The 20,606-nt window shown below is 34.0% G+C and overlaps 1 protein-coding gene across 7 annotated transcripts in view; it reads left to right on the top strand.

Annotated features, from left to right (window-relative positions):
• NBEA (neurobeachin) overlaps window positions 1-20,606 on the top strand; it is a 660,252-nt gene that overhangs the window by 70,270 nt on the left and 569,376 nt on the right. For all 7 annotated transcript variants that reach the window (XM_079137358.1, XM_079137357.1, XM_079137359.1 and 4 more), the window contains exon 2: window positions 20,085-20,316. In XM_079137358.1, the coding sequence (XP_078993484.1) occupies window positions 20,085-20,316 (232 nt within the window). The remainder of the gene's footprint in view (window positions 1-20,084; window positions 20,317-20,606) is intronic.

Raw genomic sequence — 20,606 nt, 5'->3', positions numbered from 1 at the left:
CCCGGAGCTCTGGTGTGGTCCCTCAAGACCAAGCGTCCCACCACGCTTCTCCTCCAGGCAGCCCCCCTGTGTTCAGGAGCTGTCACTTTAAGACCAAACAACTCACCACTCGCCTTCTCCTCTGAGCAGCCGCCTGGAGCGCTAATGCAGTCACTGCGAGTCCAAGGGACCCGCCGCGCTCCTTCTCCTCCTTCTCCTACTCCTCCGGGCAGGCCCCGGGGTTCAGAAGTGGTCAGGGTCCAAACAGCTCGCCACGCAGCCCCTTCTCTGGCAACCGCCTGTAGTTCCCGTATAGTCACCCGAATCCAAGCGGCTGCTCCTCTTCCTCCTTGTCCTCAGGGCAGGCCCCGGTGTTCAGAAGCGTCGTTCTGATTCCAAACAGCTCGCCGCGCGGCTTCTCCTCTGGCAACCGCCTGCAGCTCTGGCGCAGTCTCTCCGAATCCAAGTGGCCACGCTCCTCTCCTCCTCCTCAGGGCAGGCCCCGGTGTCCTGAGTCCACACAGTTCTCCCCGCCACTCCTCCCCCGGGCAGCCGCCGGAGCCCCAGTGGCTGCTCCGAGTCCCAGCGCTGTGCCGAGCGGCCTCCTCTATGGCGCTCCAGCGGGGGGAGGGGCGTCTCGCCGGCAGTTCTACTTCACAAAGTTTCCTGCGTTCCGGGACCCCCGTCCCATCCGGGATGCCCCCCCAGGGGGTGAGAGTCACCCGGCTACTTTGAGTTGGTCCCAAGCGTCTCAATATCTCCTCTCTTGAATCCTGAGTTCTGGAGCAACACGTAATGCAGCCACCCTCTAGGCCGCCATCTTGAAAACCCGTGTCTTCTATCTTGTACCATTGGTCTAGCTGTCTATTTTGGTGTCAATACCATGCTGTTTTTGTTACTATTGCTCTGTAGTAGAGTTTAAGATCTGGTATTGTGATAGCTTTCTGCATCACTCTCCCTGCCCAGAATTACTTTGGCTATTCTGGGTCCTTTGCTCTTCCACATGAATTTAATGATTGCTTTCTCTATTTCTATGAGAAATGTCATTGGGATTTTAATTGGAATTACAGTAAATCTGTATAGCACCTTTGGTAGTATGGTCATTTTGATAATATTAATTCTGCCTGTCCAAGAACATGGGAGATCTTTCTATCTTCTAAGGTCTTCAATTTCTTCCTTTAATGTTCTGTAGTTTTCCTTGTAGAGCTCTTTTACCTCTTTCATTAGATCAGTCCCCAAGTATTTTATTTTTTTTGAGGGCATTGTGAACAGAGTTGTTTTCCTCATTTCCCTTTCAGATGATTCATCACTTATGAATAAAGATGCTTTAGATTTATGTGTGTTGATTTTATGTTCTGCTATTTTGCTGAATTCATTTATTAGGTTTAGAAGTTTTCTGGAGGAGTTTTTTGGATCCTCTAAATATAAAATTATGTCATCGGCAAATAGTGATGTTTGAGTTCTTCTTTTCCTATTCATATCCCTTTAATTTCTTTAGTCTTTCTAATTGCTCTGGCTAGTATTTCAAGGACGATGTGGAATAGAAATGTTGAAAGAGGGCATCCCTGTCTTGTTCCCATTTTTAAAGGGAATGTTTTCAGTTTTTCTCCATTAAGAATGATGTTGGATGTGTTAGCATAAATGGGCTTTACAATGTTGAAGTATGTTCCTACTATCCCTATTTTTTCTAGTGTTTTGAGCATGAAGGGTTGTTGTATTTTGTCAAATGCTTTCTTTGCATCTATTGAAATAAAAAAAAAACATGATTCTTAACCTTAAGTCTATTGATGTGATGAATTACGTTTATTGGTTTTCAGATGTTGAACCAACCTTGCTTCCCTGAGATGAACCCCACTTCATTGTGGTGCGCTATCTTCTCAATACGTTTTTGTATGCGATTTGCCAGAATTTTGTTAAAGATTTTTGTGTCTATATTCATCAGGGATATCAGTCTAAAATTTTCTTTCCTTGATGTGTCTTTGTCTGGTTTTGGTATCAGAAAGGTACTAGCTTCATAGAATCAATTTGTAAGGGTCCCCTCCTTTTCTATTTCATAAAAAAGTTTGAGGGGCATTGGAATGAGCTCCTCTTTGAAGGTCTTGTAGAACTCAGCTGAGAATCTGTCTGGTCCTGGGCTTTTCTTTGTTGGTAGGCTTTTGATGGCTTCTTCTATTTCATTGCTTGAAATTATCTGTTTAAATTGTGTATGTCCTTCTGGTTCAGATTGGGAGGATCATATGTCTCTAGAAATTTGTTGACGTCTTTGATATTTTCTATTTTCTGTTAGAGTATAGATTTTCAACGTAGCTTCTAAGTATGTTGTGGTATCTGTTGTGATACTTCCTTTTTCATCACGTATTTTAGTAATTTGAGTTTTCTCTCTCCTTCTCTTTGTTAGTGTGGCTATGGGTTTATCTATTTTGTTTACTTTTTCAAAGAACCAAGTTTTTGTTTTGTTAATTTTTTGAATTGTTTCTTTTGTTTCAATTGATTTCAGCTCTGATTTTAATTATTTCCTGTCTTCTACTACTTTTGGTGTTGTTCTAGGGCTTTGAGATGTAATATTAGGTCATTTAGTTGTTGACTTTTTAGTCTTTTCTTGAATGCTGTCCATGCAATGAATGTTCCTCTTAGTACTACTTTCATAGTGTTGCAGAGATTTTGATATGTTGTATGGTTATTTTCATTTACCTCTAAGAATTTTTTTTTATCTCCTGCCTGATGTTTTCTGTTACCCATGCTTCATTCAATAGCATATTACTTAGTCTCCAGGTGTTGGAGTAGTTTCTGTTTTTTATTTTGTCATTGATTTCCAATTTTATTCCATTATGATCTGATAGAACACAATATAGTATCTCTATTTTTTTTACATTTAATAAAGGCTACTTTGTGGCATAACATATGGTCTATTTCAGAGAAGGTTCCATGTGCTGCTGAGAAGAAAATGTATTCGCCCATTGATGGATGGAACATTCTATGTTTGTTAAGTCTAAGTTATCGATTGTGTTATTGAGTTCTATGGTTTCTTTGTTTAGTTTTTGTTTGGAAGATCTATCCAGTAGTGACAATGGTGTGTAAAAGTCACCCAGGATATTGTGTTGAAGTCTGTTTGATTCCTGGAATTGAGAAGGATTTGTTTGACGTACATGGGTGCACCATTGTTTGGGGCGTAAATATTTATGATCTGTATATCTTCCTGATTTATGGTTCCCTCAAGCAGTATGAAATGTCTGTCTTTATCGCTTCTGACTAGCTTTGGCTTGGGTTTTACTTTATCTGATGTAAGGATGGAAACCCCCGCTTTTTTACAGAGTCTGTGTGCGTGGTAGGTTTTTTTTCCTATCCTTTCACCTTTAGTCTGTGGATGTCCTTATCTATGAGATGAGTCTCTTCAAGGTAGCATATTGTTGGGTCTTTTTAATCCAATCTGCCCATCTATGTCTTTTGATTGATGAGTTTAGTTATTATTGAGATATGATTTGTATTCCCAGTCATTTGGGCTTATTTTTGGTTTTTAATGACTTGGTTTCTCCTTTGATTGGTTTTTCCTTTAAGGTGGATCCTACCTTTGCTGACCTACATTGTTGTTTTTCATTTCCGCCTCATGGAATATTTTGCTGAGAATATTCTGTAGTGCAGGCTTTTTATTTGTAAATTCTTTTAACTTTTATTTATCATGGAAGGATTTTATTTTGTCTTCAGATCTGATTGTTATTTTTGCTGGGTATAAGATTCTTGGTTGACAACGTTCTTTCAGAGGTTGAAATATGTTGTTCCAGGCCCTTCTATCTTTTAGGGTCTGGACTGAGAAATCTGCTGATATTTGTATTTCCCCCTCTATGTAATCTGATGCTTTTCTCTCACAGCCTTCAAAATCCTATATTTATTTTGTATGTTAGACATTTTCATTTTAATGTGCCTTGGTGTGGATCTGTTATAATTTTGTGCATTTAGTGCTCTGTAAGCCTCTTGTATTTGATTTTCCATTTCATTCTTCAGGTTTGGGAAATTTTCTGGTTTTATTTCATTGAGTAGGTTGTTCATTTCTTTGGTTTGTATCTCTGTGCCTTTCTCAATCCTGATAATTCTTAAATTTGGTCTTTATGATGTCCCATATTTCTTGTAGGTTTGGTTTTTTTTTTTTTTTTTTTTTTTTGTGGTTTCTTACCATCCATCCTCTCTGTTTGGTCAACTTTATTTTCAAGATTAAATATTTTGTCTTCATTTTCTGAGATTCTGTCTTTCACGTGATCTAGTCTGTTGGTGATGCTTCCATTGAGCTCTTTATTTGGTTTATTGTTCCCTTCATTTCAAGGATTTGGTTCTTTTTTTTTTTTTTTTTTTTTTTTTAAGAATCTTTGTCTCTGTTGAAATGATCTTTTGCTTCCTTATATATATATATATTTTTTTTTTTTAAGCTTTTTTTGGTCTTCAGAGTCTGAATTTGCTTGCTCTGATAACACAGTTATTGCATACCTCACACTTGTCTTTTCATTAGATTGTAGCACTAGAAAATTTTAGCAATCATACAATTTTGACTTACTCCAAAATTGGGAATAGGCTGAGAGCAGAAGTAGATTGATGTACTTAGCACATTAAGGTAATTTAATCTTTTGCCCAAAGATTTTAGAAGACTCTTGATATAAAAGCAGGATTTTTTTTTTTTTCTTATTTCTTTCTGTTTTACCCCTTTGGACCTGATTTGTAATTCTGTGAGAAGCTAATTGTTGGACTTCAGATAATAAATCCAAATAATTCAGATAATGGAGATAATGAGAAAATAAGAATTCATTCAATAATAAGGCTCTTGAGAAGCTGAATATTATGATCTAAATGTTGTTATTTAGGAAGAAGAATTTTCCACTTGTAATTTGAAGTAGGAGGATTTTGTAAGGAGCCAAAATGGAGGGATTTTTGAAACTGTTTTGTAGAAAGCTAGGAAAAATGAAGGTTTGAGTCTGAGATATCTGAATAAGTTGGAAATAAGTTGGACTTACAAGTTGGAATTGAGATAAAAGACTCCACAATGTCAGTTTTATCTGGCTGGGTCAAGTGGGTAGTTAAGGAAAATATTTCATTTTTAGGGAAATATATTAAGTTTTTCTTCTCTTCCTTTTTTTTTTTTTTCTTTTTTAAGAAAAAACATTGTCTTACAGAACAGTGATAGTTCTTTTTCAACAAGAAGGTGAAGTTTGAGGGGTATAGTACTTATATATATTATGCATTCTGTACTACTAAGAGACGACTCAGGGTTAGTTAATTATTTTTGGTTTTAATTTTTCATCCATATTTTAAATTTTTTATTATTTCCTTGGGAAAGAAAGTTCTAAAGAAAGGTAGAGAGAGGTGAGGAATTCTAAGGGTGCTTTAGGTATTATCTGAGCTATCAGTATCCTAAGAGTTGGATTAATACAATTAAACAACTGTTTATTTTTGTGAAGTGAACCCAGTAATATGTATAGAGATTTTTTTCCCTCTGGGCTCCAGAATTGCAAAATAAAATCCTGGAAGACATAAATAACAAACCTGACAATGAAATTTAAAGTTAAAGTTATTACTTCCTATTCCTTTTTATTTATTTTATTTTCCTTGCACAGACAAGCTTTTTTGTACTTGTCTTACACTTGCACAAAAATTACTTTAAAAGAAGTAGGTATTTATTTTTGTTTACTTTTGTAATATGATACAGATGTTCATGATATGTGAGCTTCTTTATTTAATCCCAGAAATCTATACAAGTTAAACACCCAAAGCTAACAGTTCCCTATGACTACTTTCAACTATTCTCAATATTAGTTTTTAGTTTTATATGAACTAAACTATTATTTTACTTTATACAACTAAGTGGTCATGTTAAACAATGTAATAGTGAAAGGTTATTTAATTCAACTCATGTGACCTGAAAAAACAAAAATCATGAGACAATAAACCTTAAAAGCAATATTAGGAAGATTACTAATAACTGTACAAATATTTTAATTTTACATTTGAAACATTTCCATATAATTGAGTTATGTGCATATTTTAAAAATATTCTCTTTACTGTGATATATTAGAGAACTTCTATATAAGCTTATTTGACTAATGATATATATATATATATATAAAATACTGATTTATTTATTTGTACAGATTTATTCTTTCAAAAAGATCAGGTAAAGTTATAGCTGAATTTTGAGATTCAGATAAAAATAAAATATAGACACTGTATTAATTTTTCTTATCTAATCTTTGGTTATCTTTTGTTTGTAAATTTAAAGATATTAATTCATTACATAGTTGAATTCAGTTACCAGAGCATTGGAAAGACTAGGCTAGAAGAGTGATGTTATCTCCTTTTTATTCTGAAAAGATCCTCTGTTGCAGTGGAAGGGGGTAGATGCACTGTTTCTTTGGGCTTTTGACAGTTATGGTTTATCTTATTTTTTATTATTCTGTTTAGTTATATATGACAGCAGAATGCATTTTGATTTATTGTACACAAATGGAGTACAACTTTTCATTTCTCTGGTTGTAGATGTGACAGTTATGTTTTAAAGATGTAAATATGAGAGAAAAGTCTTTTGTGTTTAATAATCTCCTTACCCATTCTGATGCCCTCTGAGTTTTTGGTGTGGACTGAAATTTCCATCATTTCCAGCCTGCCTGAAAAACTTACATGTCTGAAGAACTAGCTTATATTTCTTGAAATAAAAGCCTGTAAACAATGAGTTCTCTTAGTTTTTATTTGATTGAAAAGTTTTTATTTTGCTTTTAGGTTTTAAATGGATTTATTAACAGGATTTTCAATGTTAAACTGTGGATATACTCGTTTGGCAGATAACACTTTCCATTTTACTTGGTGAACTAGCTGCTAGCAGACAAGAGTACTTATTAAATATCTACTATTATAGTCAGTTATATAACTGTATTATAGTCCATTGTTACATCTGTTGCTATTGTCAGTTTTTGTTAAAATAGCTATAAAATGGGTTATAGTAGCTTTGATACATAGCATATTGCTTTAGATATATTTTAAAGATAAGTTTTGAAGTAGGCACATATTGTGTGATAGCCACTCCCTGTTTTCTTCTCTCTTCTCTAGAGGTTTATGGATTGTATTTGTAGCAGCATTTGTTATACTCTTGGGTATAGTTACTTCTGTAACTATACAGAAGTAACTATAAAGATTGGCAATAGGAATTACTTGTAGAGAAGACTAGTATAAAATAAGAAACAAAGAAGTGATTTTCTGCTTAGCTTGCCTTTGTTTTTCAGGATCTTTAATTTTATTATGTTCATGCCAAAATAAGAAAATGTTTTATGTGTTTTATTAAACAATTATCTAAAAATCATTTATCATGTATGCTAATGGTTAACCACAGAGCTTGAAGGTTATATGACTAGTAGAAGTACATATATGGGTCTTGGGGCTTGGTCTTTCTGTTACTATTTATTCTTATATTAGAGCATTAATGTTATACATAGTAGTGGGCTTCATCTTGACAAATTTGCTTATGCATAGAATTTTATTTCAGTTCATGTTCCCCTGTTTTCCTACCTTCCTTCCTCCCCCCATTCTCCTTCCTCTACTGATCTTCCTTTTACTCATTTATTTAAAGTATTTTTTTAGTTCAGATGGACACAATACCTTTTTTTAACTTATTCATTTTTTTATGTGGTGCTGAGGATTGAACCCAGTGCCTCACATGTGCTAGGCGAGTGCTCTACTGCTGACCACAACCCCATCCCCTATTTATTTTTAATTGGTTCTTTCTACTTATACATAAAGGTGAAATTCTCTGTGGTGTATTTATATATGCACATAAAATGAGTTTTTGAAGTTAATTATGTATTTCTTCCCCTTTCTCATCCCTCCTTTCTCCCCCTACTCTATTGATCTTTCCTATATCTTTATGCTGTCTGTTCCTCCTCTCCCCTGTCCTTCATTTTATTTTTGGTACCAGGGATTGAACCCAGGGGCGCTTAACCACTGAGCCCAGACCTTTTTAAAATATTTTATTTAGAGACAGGGTCTCCCTGAGTTGCTGAGGCTAGCTTTGAAACTCAGAATCTTCTGACCTCAGCCCCATGACTGCTGGGATTGCAGGCGTGCGCCACTGTGCCGACTTCTTTTGTTTTTCTCTAACTTCCACATATAAGAGAGAACATTTGACCCTTGACTTAATGAGAGAAAACATTTGACCCTTGATTTTCTGAGACTGGCATATTTCATTTGGCATGATGTTCTCCATTTCCATTTATTTACTAGCTAATGCCACAATTTCATTCTTCATGGCTGAGTAAAATTCCATTGTGTATATACTGCAGTTTTTTATTCCATTCATCTGTTGACAGGCATCTGGGTTAATTCCATAATTCATCTATTGTGATTCATGCTGCTCTAAACACTGAGTTGACTGTATGGCTATAGTATGCTCATTTTAGTTCTTTGGGATCATTACCAAAGAGTGGGAAGGCTGGGCCATATAGGAATTCCATTCCTAGTTTTTTGAGGTTCTCCATACTGCTTTCCATAGTCATGGTACTAATGTGAATTCCCACCAGCAGTGTAGGAGTGTACCTTTCCCCCCACATCCTCACTAGCATTTTTTATTATTTATTATTGTTTGTGTTCTTGATAATTGCCTTTCTAACTGGAGTGATGAAATTGTAGTGTAAGGTTTTTTTTTTTTTTTTTTTTTTGTATGGGGGATTGAGCACTTTACCACTGAGCCACATTTCCAGCTCTCTCCAACCCTCTGCCCTTTAAAAAAATTTTTATTTATTGACAGGGTCTTGCAAAGTTGCTTAGGGCCTCATTAAGTTGCTGAGACTGGCTTTGAATTTGTGATTCTTCTGCCTCAGTCTCCCGAGTGGCTGGGATTACAGGCATGTGCCACCACAATTGGCAATAGTGTGTTTTGATTTGCATTTCTCTGATTATGAGGAATGTTGAACATTTTTCATATATTTGTTGGCAATTTGTATTTCTTATTTTGAGAAGTGTCTGTTGCCTATTTATTGATTAGGATATTTATTGTTTATGAGTTCTTTATATATTCTGGATATTAATCCCCTGTTAGACAAGCAGGTAGAGAGATTTCTCCCATTCTGTAGGCTTTCTCTTCACATTCTTAATTATTTCCTTTGCTGTGTGGAAGGTTTTTGACTTGATAGAGTCCCACTTACTAATTCTTGGTTTTATTTCTTAAGTTTTAGGGGCCTTGTTAAAGAAGTCAGTGCCAACACCAATCTGATTGAAGTCTTAACCCTATGTTTTCTTCTAGATGGTGCGATGTTTCTGATCTAATTTCTAAGTGTTTGATCCATTTTGATTTGACTTTTGTACAGGGTGAGGAATAAGGATTTAATTTCATTCTTCTACATATGGCTGTCCAGTTTTTCCACCAGCATGTGTTAAAATGCTGTCTTTTCTCCAATATTCTTTGTACTTTTGTTAAGTGTCAATGGCTATAAGTATGTGGTTTTGCTTGTGTCTCTATTCCGTTTTATTGTCTTCATGCCTATTTAATGCCAATACCATGCTGTTTTTGTTATCATAGTTCTGTAGTATAACTTCAGATCAGATTTTGTGATCTGAATCACTCTTCTTGCTCAGTATTGGTTTGGCTAGTCTGTGTTTCTTAGTTGTCCAAATGAATTTAAGAATTATTATTCTAATTCTGTGAATAGTGTCATTGGTACTTTGAAAGAAATTACATTGAATCTGTATATTTCTTTTGGTAGTTTGGCCATTTTGACAATGTGGTATATCTCTCCAGCAATGTGGGTTATCTTTCCATCTTCTAAGGTCTTCAATTTATTTTTTCAGTGTTCTCTAATTTTCATTGTAGAGATCTTTTACCTCCTTGGTTGGATTGATTATTGATGATTTTATCTCATTTTTTTTCCAGGTTATTGTATATGGAATGGTTTTCCCTACTGTCTTGCTTAGCAAAATCAGTGTTGGAGTATAGGAAAGCTGTTGATTTATAGGTATTGATCTCATATTCTGCTACTTTGCTGAATTCATTTATCAGCTCTAGATGTCTTCTGGTAGAGATAGTTTGATTTCTTATTTTCCTATTTACATCCCTTTAGTTTTATTCTCTTGTTTTGGGGACTTGATTGAATAGAAGTGGTGAGAGTGGACATCTTGTCTTGTTACTGATTTTAGAGGAAATGTTTTCAGTTTTTCTCCATTCAATATGGTGTTGGTTTTGGGTTTGTCATAGATAGTTGAGGTAACTTCCTTCTATCCCTAACCTCTCCAGTCTTTTTAACATGAATGTGTTCAGGATTTTATCAAAAACCTTTTCTGCATCTTTTGAGATGATCATGTGGTTCTTTTCCTTACTTCTATTTAAGTGATGAATTGCATTTATTGATTTGTATGTTGAACCAACCTTGCATCCCCGGGATGAACCCCACTTGATCATGAGGTATTATCTTCTTGATGTGTTTTTGAATGTGGTTTGCTGATATTTTATTAAGAATTTTGCATCTGTGTTCATGATATAGGTCTATAGTTTTATGTCTTTGATGTATCTTTGTCTACTTTTTGTTTCAGGGTTATACTGACTTTGTAGAATGTAATTGTGTATTCCCTCCCTTTCAATTTCATGGAATAACTTGAGAAGACTTGTGTTGGTTCTTCTTTGAATGTCCAGTAGAACTCAGCTGAGAATCCATCTGGGTCTTGGCTTTTCTTTTTTGGAAGGCTTTTAATTGCTGTTTCAGTTTCATTACTTGATATTGGTCTGTTTAAGTTTTCTATATCTTTCTGGATCAATTTGGGCAGATAATATGTGTCTAGAAATGTTGTCAGTGTCTTCTAGATTTTCCAACATATTAGAGTATGAATTTTCAAAATAGTTTGTAATTATCCTCTGAATTTCAGAAGTATCTATGTTGATATCTCCTTTTTCATCTCTAATTTTGTTCATTTGGGTCTTCTCTTTCTGTTTTGGTTAGTTTGCCTAAGATTTATCAACATTATATATCTTTTTGAAGAACAAACTCTTCATTGCATTGATTCTGTGTATTCGTTTTTTTTTTTTTTTTTTTTTTGGTTTTCAATTTCATTAATTTTTCTCATCTTAATTATTTTTGGTTTTCCCTTGATTTTGGAATTTGTTTGTCCTTCCTTTTCTAAGGCCTTGAGGGGAGCCTAAGCTTATTTATTTGGGATCTGTTTTTTTGATGTAGGCACTCAGTGTTTTAAATTTTCCTCTTAGAACATCTTTCCTATTGTCCCAGAGATTTTGATACATTTTATCTGTGTTCTCATTTGTTTCTAAGAATTTCTCCTCTCATTTCTTCTTTGACCTGTTCTTCATTCTTTATTTTCTAAAACATTATGACTGAGAATATTGTCTTTTTGGAAAAGGTTCCATGAACTAGTTGGAAGAAGGTAAATTCAGCTGTTTTAGAGTGAAATATTTTATAGCTATTAGATCCATATGAGTTATTGTACCATTTTGGATGGAAATATGTTTATTGATTTTATGTTTTAATGACTAGTCTATTGGTGATAAGTATGTATTGAAATTACCTGGGATTATTGTATTGTTTCCACTTACATATTTCTTTGTAACATATTTCTTTATACATATATAGCCCTATTTTAAAGAAGATCTGTCAGAAATTAATAAGAAAGGACATTATAACTTAGATTTTACCTGTTTCTAAAAATATTTGTACTGGCTTACAGTACAAGATAACCATAGACTAACAGAAAGTAAAAAACTTGTAGGAAAACAGAGTAGAGCAAGGAGATAATAATAAAAAATATATATATATATAATTAATAAATTTTAATTATTAAATTTTAACTTTCTGACAGCCAAGGCAAAAAGAATAATAGAATAATACTATGGCTCACACTATTTTAACTGTCTAATAAAAGAAAGCATACTAGTTTGTTGGTGTGCTTAACAGTTCTTCTAAAATTTTATAAGAGAAATATATTTCTTTAGAAAGGGACATTGTCAATATAATACATGATGAAAGTCAAGTTAGATGTCTAAGGAGATGAGAGAATGTACTACTGCCTTGTACTATATTCTTAAATGGCTTGTATTTTAAAGGGCTTTCATATGTCTTTAATTTATATTTTCCTTATATTTAAGTTATATTAAATGTCATATATAATTGAGCCATCATAGATTATACAAAAGTGTTGTGGTATCAGAGGGGAAGGTACTTTCAGTTTTGAAAAGAAATTTTCAGAGGCTTTACTGAGGAGGTAAAATTTAAGATGAGCTTTTAAGGATAATTGTTTTAAGAAAAGAATAAAGTATGTGGGTCATAGTTTATGTATATATATAAATGTATTTGCCAATAGAGAGGCAAAAGCATGAAGAAAAGCAAGAAAGTTATATATCGGTCACTGTTTTAGTCAGCTTTTTCACTCTGTGACTACAAGATTTGACAAGAAGAATGTTAGAGGAGTAAAATTTTATTTGGGTCTCATGGTTTCAGGTTTCATAAGTCTCAATCCATAGACAACTGGCTCCATATTCCTGGGGTTGGAGGTGAAGCAGAACATGGTGGTAGAGTGTGGCAGAGGGAAGTGACTCACTTGATGATCAGGAAGCAGAGAGAGACTCCACTCACCAGATACAAAATATATACCCCAAAGGCACACTCCATGCCCACACTTTCTCCAGTCACACTGTACCTGCCTTTAGTTTCCACTCAGTTATCCCAGTAGGGGTTAATTCACTGATTGGATTAAGGTTCTTACAACCCAGTAATTTTACCTGTGAATGTTCTTGCATTGTCTCACACATGAGCTTTTGGGGGACACCTAATAACTAGACTATAACAGATAAAGTTGGTGAATTCAGGAAGGTGAGGTTAGAATTTGTTGGATTTTGAATGTTATTAAGGAATTTGATCTTTATAAAATCATTGTGTCCCCCGCTTCCAAAACCTAGGATATCTGTGTTTGAAAAGAGTTAAAGTGGCAGTGAAATTGATGAATTAGATGAAATAGATGTCTCAAGCTTACATGATCTCTAAATTATGTGTTTTACTATCTGATTTTCTTTTCCATCCTCATTTGTTACAGAATTTTGTTACATTATTATGAATTCAGTAACTAAAATAATCTACTAGTAGATCTTTTGTATTCTTATTTGTTTGTATTCCATCATTCTTCTTTGTCCATGATTTCCTTTCGTCTTATAGCTATTTAAGATGGTTAATTTAAGTCTTTGTCTAGTAAGTTTAAGTAAGTTAACCTTTTACTTTTCCTGTAGATGGTTCATACTTTCTTGTTTCCTTGCATGTCTTATATTATTTTGTTGGAAACTGGACTTTTCTTCTTCTTCTTCTTTTGCTTTATCAGCGTAGGGGATAGAATTCCGGGCTTCACACATACTAGGCAAGTGGTCTGCCACTGATCTATACATACCCAACCATGGAATCTGAGCATTTTGAATATTATAGTATAGAAATTCTCCATATCAGATCCCCTTCTCCCCCTGTGTTTGGGTGTTGTTTGTTTAGTGACTTTTCTAAATTATGATGGTAAGGTCCACATTCTCTATTTGTGTGTTATTGTTAAAGTCTGTGTTCTGTTTGGTGGTCATTTGCTTTGACAGTTACCTAAAATTCCTGGAACCAAAAAAGGAAGAAAGTAAAAATAATGTCTCAGTCTTTGAGGATGCTTGTGTATTGCATAAAGCCTAAGAGCTAAATAGAAATGAAAGCATATGTCATTATTAGGCCTTTTTGTGAGTAGATCCTGCCCTGGTCATGCATGTGGCAATCTTAATTCCCCTGTATATATGGAAGCTGTGTTAATCAGCTTTTTGTTGCAGTGACCAAAATACCTGACAAGAATAACTTAAAGAGGGTTGTGGCTCAGTGGTAGAGTGCTTGCCTAGCGTGCATGAGACTCTGGGTTCAATCCTCAGCACCACATAAAAATGAATAAAATAAAGGTATTGTGTTCATCTGCAACTAAAAATAAATAAATAAATAAATAAAAAATAAAGGAGAAAAAGCTTACTTTGGGCTCACAGTTTCAAAGGTTCTGTCCTTGTTCAGTTAGCTCCAATGCTGTGGACCCAAGATGAGGCCAGACATGACAAGAGCATGGTAGAGGAAGGTTGCTCAACTCATGGCAACTAGGAAGTAGAGAGAGAGAAAGCGAGGTGCCAAGGACAAAATATAAATCCCCAAAGCAAGTCCCCAGTGATTTACTTCCTTTAGCCATGCCCACCTGTCTACTGTTACCACTCAATAATCCATTCAAATTAGGTCATAGCTCTCATAATCTAGTAATTTTACCTCTGAGCATTCCTGCATTAACACATGAGCTTTTGGTTGGAGTGGGTTTGTAATAAAAAGCCAGGACAGAAGCTTAAAAATCCTTATAACCCCACATACCTCCTTTAGTCACTTGGATTATCTCTTTGTTTGAAGTGCTATCTGTTGCCCCAGACAGCTGCAGCCAGTACTTTTGCCTTCAAATGCTTTTAGCAAGTGACCCAGCCCTCGAAATGCTCCCAGTTGGATCTACCGGGGAATTCTTTGCATCTCTCTTTGAGAGAGCTGCCAGACAGATGAAGACCCACAGACAAAATTCTTTGAGGATAAGGTTGGCAGTGCCACCCCTGAAGTAGTGATCTTTATCTGAGTATAGGCTGCCATCCTTGGGTCTGTTTATAGTCTGAGATGTAGGGGATGGGTAAATAGGTGATTTAGAATTCCACAGTACTCTTCCACAAAGCAGTAACTCCTGTCTACACTGTCTACATCAAGTCTTGTGCTGATTGTTGTACATTTTTTATTAGATCCAGAATTCTTTAAAAGTTGATCCTGACACTTTAGGCCAGCTTATTAGTTGCTTTGGGGTTCCTGTATAGTCCTGGAGTAGCCCATTCTGCCATTCTTTTGGCGGTGTCACTTTCAGCCTTCTTTTTTCAAAGGAATGTGTTATGAACTGATTTCACTTGAAAATAGTTAGAACCTGAAAGTAGAAGTATACGTGAGCCTGGTTTTAACAACTATATTTGTGCTTAGCTTTCTCAGTGTACTTAGGAAATTAAATAGAAAAAGTGTGCCTTACTAAGGCAAGAATATGAGTCTCCTGAATTTGTTCTGCATTACCTTATGTGAAACCCTAACATATTTTCCAAATAGTAATAGAAGAAACAGTAAGGCAACTGAGTAGTATAACCAGGGTTCAGAAAACATTTCTTACTTTGCATTTACCTCTGAAGCATTATAAAATTTATATAACAATTGGAGTAATTCACTGTTGAAGGAAGAAAGCTAGAATATAGTAGAAAGCCTGGCTAACAATTTGGGGATTAACCATGGAAGTGAATTCGCTTTTTAACCTGCATTTCTTCCTCCTGTGTTCCTGTCCTCCCATCCTGCCATCTTCCCCTTCTAAGTTAAATATTGAATGCATAACTTATATGTACTTATATGTATATATTATATATAATATGTGTATATATATATATATATATATATGGACAGTAAAAAAGAAATGACCCTTGCTCTGTAAAAGCCTGTCGTAGTGTGGGGGATAGGAAGAAATCTGTAAACAACTGTGATATCTTATGTTTTTACGTAGTCTGGTAAAACAAGATACCAGGGACTGAGTGGTTTAAATCACAGATAGTTATTTCTTATAGTTCTAGAGGCTGAGATGTCCTGCAGTCTAGGTGCTAGCAGATTTGATTCTATGAGATAGCCCCTTATCCTGGCTTATAGTTAGCTGCCTTTACACTGTGTTCTCACACAACACAGAGAGAAAGCTCCTCTTCTAAGGACACTAATTCTGTCATGGGAGATATACCTTCGTGATTTATCTAAAATCTACCTCACAAAGCCCCAGTCACCTGATACCATCACATTACTGGTAGAGCTTCAACATATGACTTTTGAGGGGCACAAATACGTAGTCCATAATATTACATGGTGATTGCTGTGGTATGGATAGATTGTCTTGGGAGTTTGGAAAAAGATCATCTTTCTGGGAAGGTCTTTTGGGTGAAGTGGTACCTAAACTGATACTTGGAAGTTAAAAAATCCAAGGGTCAGACAGAACCATATGCTATGTGTTGGTTCTGTTTCTAGGAATGCATATAAATAATTTTACATGAAGTGAATAATGACATTATAGAAGCCTTTTACCAGTAAAAAGAAAATGGGAAGTAGAGGAAACAGAAGATGGGGAGTTTCTTGGGGCTCGTTGTGCAATGTTATTAACTTTAAGCTTTATTGAATTATGTAAGTTGCTAAGAAATCCTACTGGTTAATGATTGTTCAGTTTCATTTAATTAATGAATGATGAATTATTCTATATTATCCCAACTTAATAACCTTAGAGTTCAGTAACCTTAGTTCTGTACTTAAAGAAATCAACAAGATAGTTTAATTGCTATTAGTTAGTGTTGGGCTGGGGATATAGCTCAGTTGGTAGAGTGCTTGCCTTGCAAGCACAAGACCCTGGGTTCAATCCCCAGCACTGCAAACACACACACACACACACACACACACACAAATCTTAGTGCTTTCTGAAGACAATATATTTCTCAGTTACATTATATTCTGATTAATTCAGTAAATTATTTCTCTCATGTAAATAAAAATTAAAAAGTTAATCTCTATTTTGTATAAATTTACTTAAGACTGATTGTTCAGTAGGAAGCACCACTGCTTCTTTTGCAATGGCAATGCCTTTTAGAATTTTCAGCACGAGGCTTGGAGGAAAAGAAAACCCTTAGCTGTGTGAATAGAGTGTCACAATGACACAGAAGATTCATAGGAAATCTCAATTGATTTATCTAGGTTATTTTTTTATGTTATGGTATAGTGATTTGGCATACCTTTTCTAAAAAGAGTTGTTCTTGATATTTAGTTTTTTTGACTTTGCTGTCTTACATTTTTTACCTTTCAAGCTATTTTTCATTTCTTTTTTAGTTAGTGTGTATGTGTTTGAGAGAGAATTCTCCTGTAATGCAGTATTAAAAATGTACTTTCTTACTGAAATAACTGTGAACAAATTAGTTTTTCTTCCTACAGATGTTTCATTTCTTATCCACTCACATTGTCTTTCCTCATTTTACCCTTCATATAACTACTATAAACATCTCTTCTCTGTTGCTTTCTTAGGTCTACCCATCTGACTTCATTACAAAGAGTATATTTTCTAATCTAAATTAGAATCCTGAATCTGCCACTTGCCTTGTTTATGTTGTTTAATTTCACTTATCTTCACTTTTTTCCTCTAAGGACAATTATGCCTTTTCTTAAGTCTTTTAGATGTAGAATTGTTTAGGTGATAAGCCAACTGTTTTTACTTTTACTTACATTCTTTAATTGCTGATAAAACTATTAAACTACTCATTAAAATGGAGACTATTCATCTAATTTTTAAAGATAGTTCATATAATAGTTAGCCTCTAATACTAATGTGTGAAAAATTATAATAAAAGTGAGAAAGAACTACTCTTTACAGAAAACAGATCTGCTCTACATGTATAATAAATTTGTTACTTTTCACAATGAAATCAGAGAGCCATAGCTACATTCTTTTGTAATTAAAAGATGTATAGGATATTGTGTTTTTGATTGTGAAAGATGGCAATATAGGCTTCATAACCGAACCTGACTTTTAGAATTACAAATATTAATTATTAATTCCTTTTAAAGCAGAATTTTTTTTTCCTACTGAGACAATCTCTGCTATTACATCCTATAATGGCACTTGGTTATACCACACTCTGCTAAACAAGTTACAACTAGTTTAAGAGATTAGTCTAAAAAAATACTTAAATGATCTTGTATTTTAGTGTAATCATGTTTTTACACAGATTTATTCAGAGGCTCATAGATATAACACTCATTACTTGTTTTAGTTCTGTTACTTAAGTGTCCTACATCATTCATTTTTCAACCTTTTTTCTTTAGATGATTTATTTCTAGAGAATCTTTTTTTAGTAACTAATCAGTGGTTTACAAGATTCATGGTAGTTTGATGTATAATAAATAAATAGGAATTCTTTTGTTATATGGCATGGTGAAAATGATATTTGAGTTGGTTTTGATATATCTCCAAATATTTTCTGAAAGAGAAACATGATCCACAGTAAATTTGTTTTCGGGGAAAAAAGACTTAAGCTGTCCAAGTTTCATGGTAATTTAGAGGTATCTGATTAGGTGACTACATTTTTTTTTTTTTTTTAACCTGGAAGATGGGACTGTTAAAGACAATAGCAAATCTTAATTGAATGCTAACTGTATGTCTGCCATTGTGCCTGAGTTTGAGTACTAATAACCCAATTATCACAGCTGTCCTATTAGAAACTTTCATTCCTGTTTTGTAGATAGAGGCTTAGAGAAATAGTTTCTTTCATTAAAATCTCACAGCTAGCAACTGGTTTAGCCAGAATCTGAATCCAGTAAGTCTAAATTCTGAGCCAATCTCTTAATAACTGTTGTAGCTACTTTCATCCATAAGCCAGAAATAGTTGAAGTTGAATTTGTTTCAGATATAGAAGTGAAACTAGCTTTTAATCAGAGAAAAAATACCTAGGTCAGTTCAAAGTCAGTATATAGCAGATGGGATAGTTGTTTATAAAGATGAATTTTGGATTTGTTATAGAGAAAAACATATACAGAGTATAATATTTCAAAATTGGGGACAAATGTTTAATCTTGAAGACTTTTAATGTATTGTTAAATGAGGTTTTATTGTTTGTATGGGCTCATGTGAAGACAAACTTTTGGGTCCACTACCTGTGTTTTGATCCTTATCAAGGTATTTAAAATCTGTCTTTGATCCTTATCCATAAAATGAAGAGAATTCATAGTTTCTTAATAGATGCTCAGCACTTACAGTAGTGCTAAATGGTGTATTAGGTGAGGTAGTAGTGTTGTTATTATTTTTCCTGTCTATATCATACTACCTACATATTTATATATACCTCAGTGATAGAAAATTAATTCTAATTCTTGATTCTAATTTTATTTCCTGCCTTTTTTTAATCTTGTTTTTCCTGGGCTTCCTCTTTCTCAACTACTCATGTTTTATGTCTTCTTTTATGCTTTTTATAACTTGTTTGTCCATTTTCGTGGAATAATTTAGAGCATACATACGTATATGTATATCTTTGTGGAATTTAGTACTGTTAGTCCTTAAAATTTTTCTTGTCCATTGATATATCATTGTTCTGAAAACAGTAAGTTCTAGAAAAGTTAATAAAGGGCTATTGAATGAAAAAATGAATTAATAGTTTCAAATGTTAGGTTTTTAATGAAAGGTTATTAATTTATTATTACTCTTCCATTCTCCAGATTGAAAGTTTGTCTTTTGTTCTTTAAGAATAATACCTATAATTGAATATAATAATTCATATATAATTTGATCAACATAGTAAAAGAGTATCAGTATATTATTTTACTTTCTGTGTATTTGTCACTACAAAAAGTAGCATTTGGTGGGGACAGAAATAGCTTTTGACTCATTTGTCATCATGTCCCAAAGCTGATGTTTCTGTTAAATCAACTTTCTTTAACTCAGTTCACATTTTGGCTTTTTAAAAACATCTATTGTAAGACCTTACATATTTCTGTGCTCAACTCATTTTTTAATATTCATTCAATTGTTTCATCATTTATCGTTATTTGTGCTAGTATCAGTTTCATATTTATTCATCTTCTATATATGGCGATTACAGATTTTTCCACCATAACATCTTTTTCAAGCCTAATCTTATAAAACAAAGTCATTTTAAAATATTTCCTTAGTGAGCTCTGTATTTTCTATTGATTATCACTTTTAAAGGCCACACCTTTCTTTTAGGAATTTGTCCTGAATTCCACTCAGTCATTATAGGCTACAGTTTGTTTTATTCTTCTAGATATGAAATCACTCCTTTCTATCCTTGTGAAAATCAGATATATGTTTGGTACATTTAGTTTGCACATCTGTAGTTCTTAAACTTTAGATCAAAATTGCACTCCAGAAGATTTGAAGTTTTTAGAGTAGCTGTTTTTTCTTGCTAGTTGAAATCTGGGTATAGTTTTACTTCATTGTTATAAATTACCTCCCATGTTATCACTAGTCATTGTTTCTTTCTGTTTACTTTCAGCTTGTTGGTGGTGAATTTGATTTGGAGATGAACTTTATTATCCAGGATGCTGAGAGTATAACTTGCATGACAGAGCTTTTGGAGCACTGTGATGTAACATGTCAAGCAGAAATATGGAGCATGTTTACAGCCATTCTACGAAAAAGTGTTCGAAATTTACAGACTAGCACAGAAGTTGGGCTAATTGAACAAGTATTGCTGAAAATGAGTGCTGTAGATGACATGATAGCAGGTATGGGACTATTCAACAGGAAAATACAATTAAAATATTTATAAAGCTCATGTACTTCTCATTATATTTTGTAGGTAAAATAGATTTGTTGAGATTACCTTGATTTTAAAAAGATAAATAGAAATGTATGGAAAATTTATATAATTTATATACTTTTAGATTAATTGAAAACCTGAATAGTGAAAGAAGACAAACATAACTAGTAATTTTACTTTTCTAAGTTTTAGAAAATCTCTGTATAGTCAAGTAAGTACTATGAAATCTATTAGGAAAATAAACAGTATCTTTTA

Source organism: Sciurus vulgaris, assembly GCF_902686455.1.
Source record: "Sciurus vulgaris genome assembly, chromosome: 4".
Taxonomy (NCBI): Eukaryota; Metazoa; Chordata; class Mammalia; order Rodentia; family Sciuridae; genus Sciurus; species Sciurus vulgaris.
This window is presented reverse-complemented; position numbering and strand designations above follow the sequence as displayed.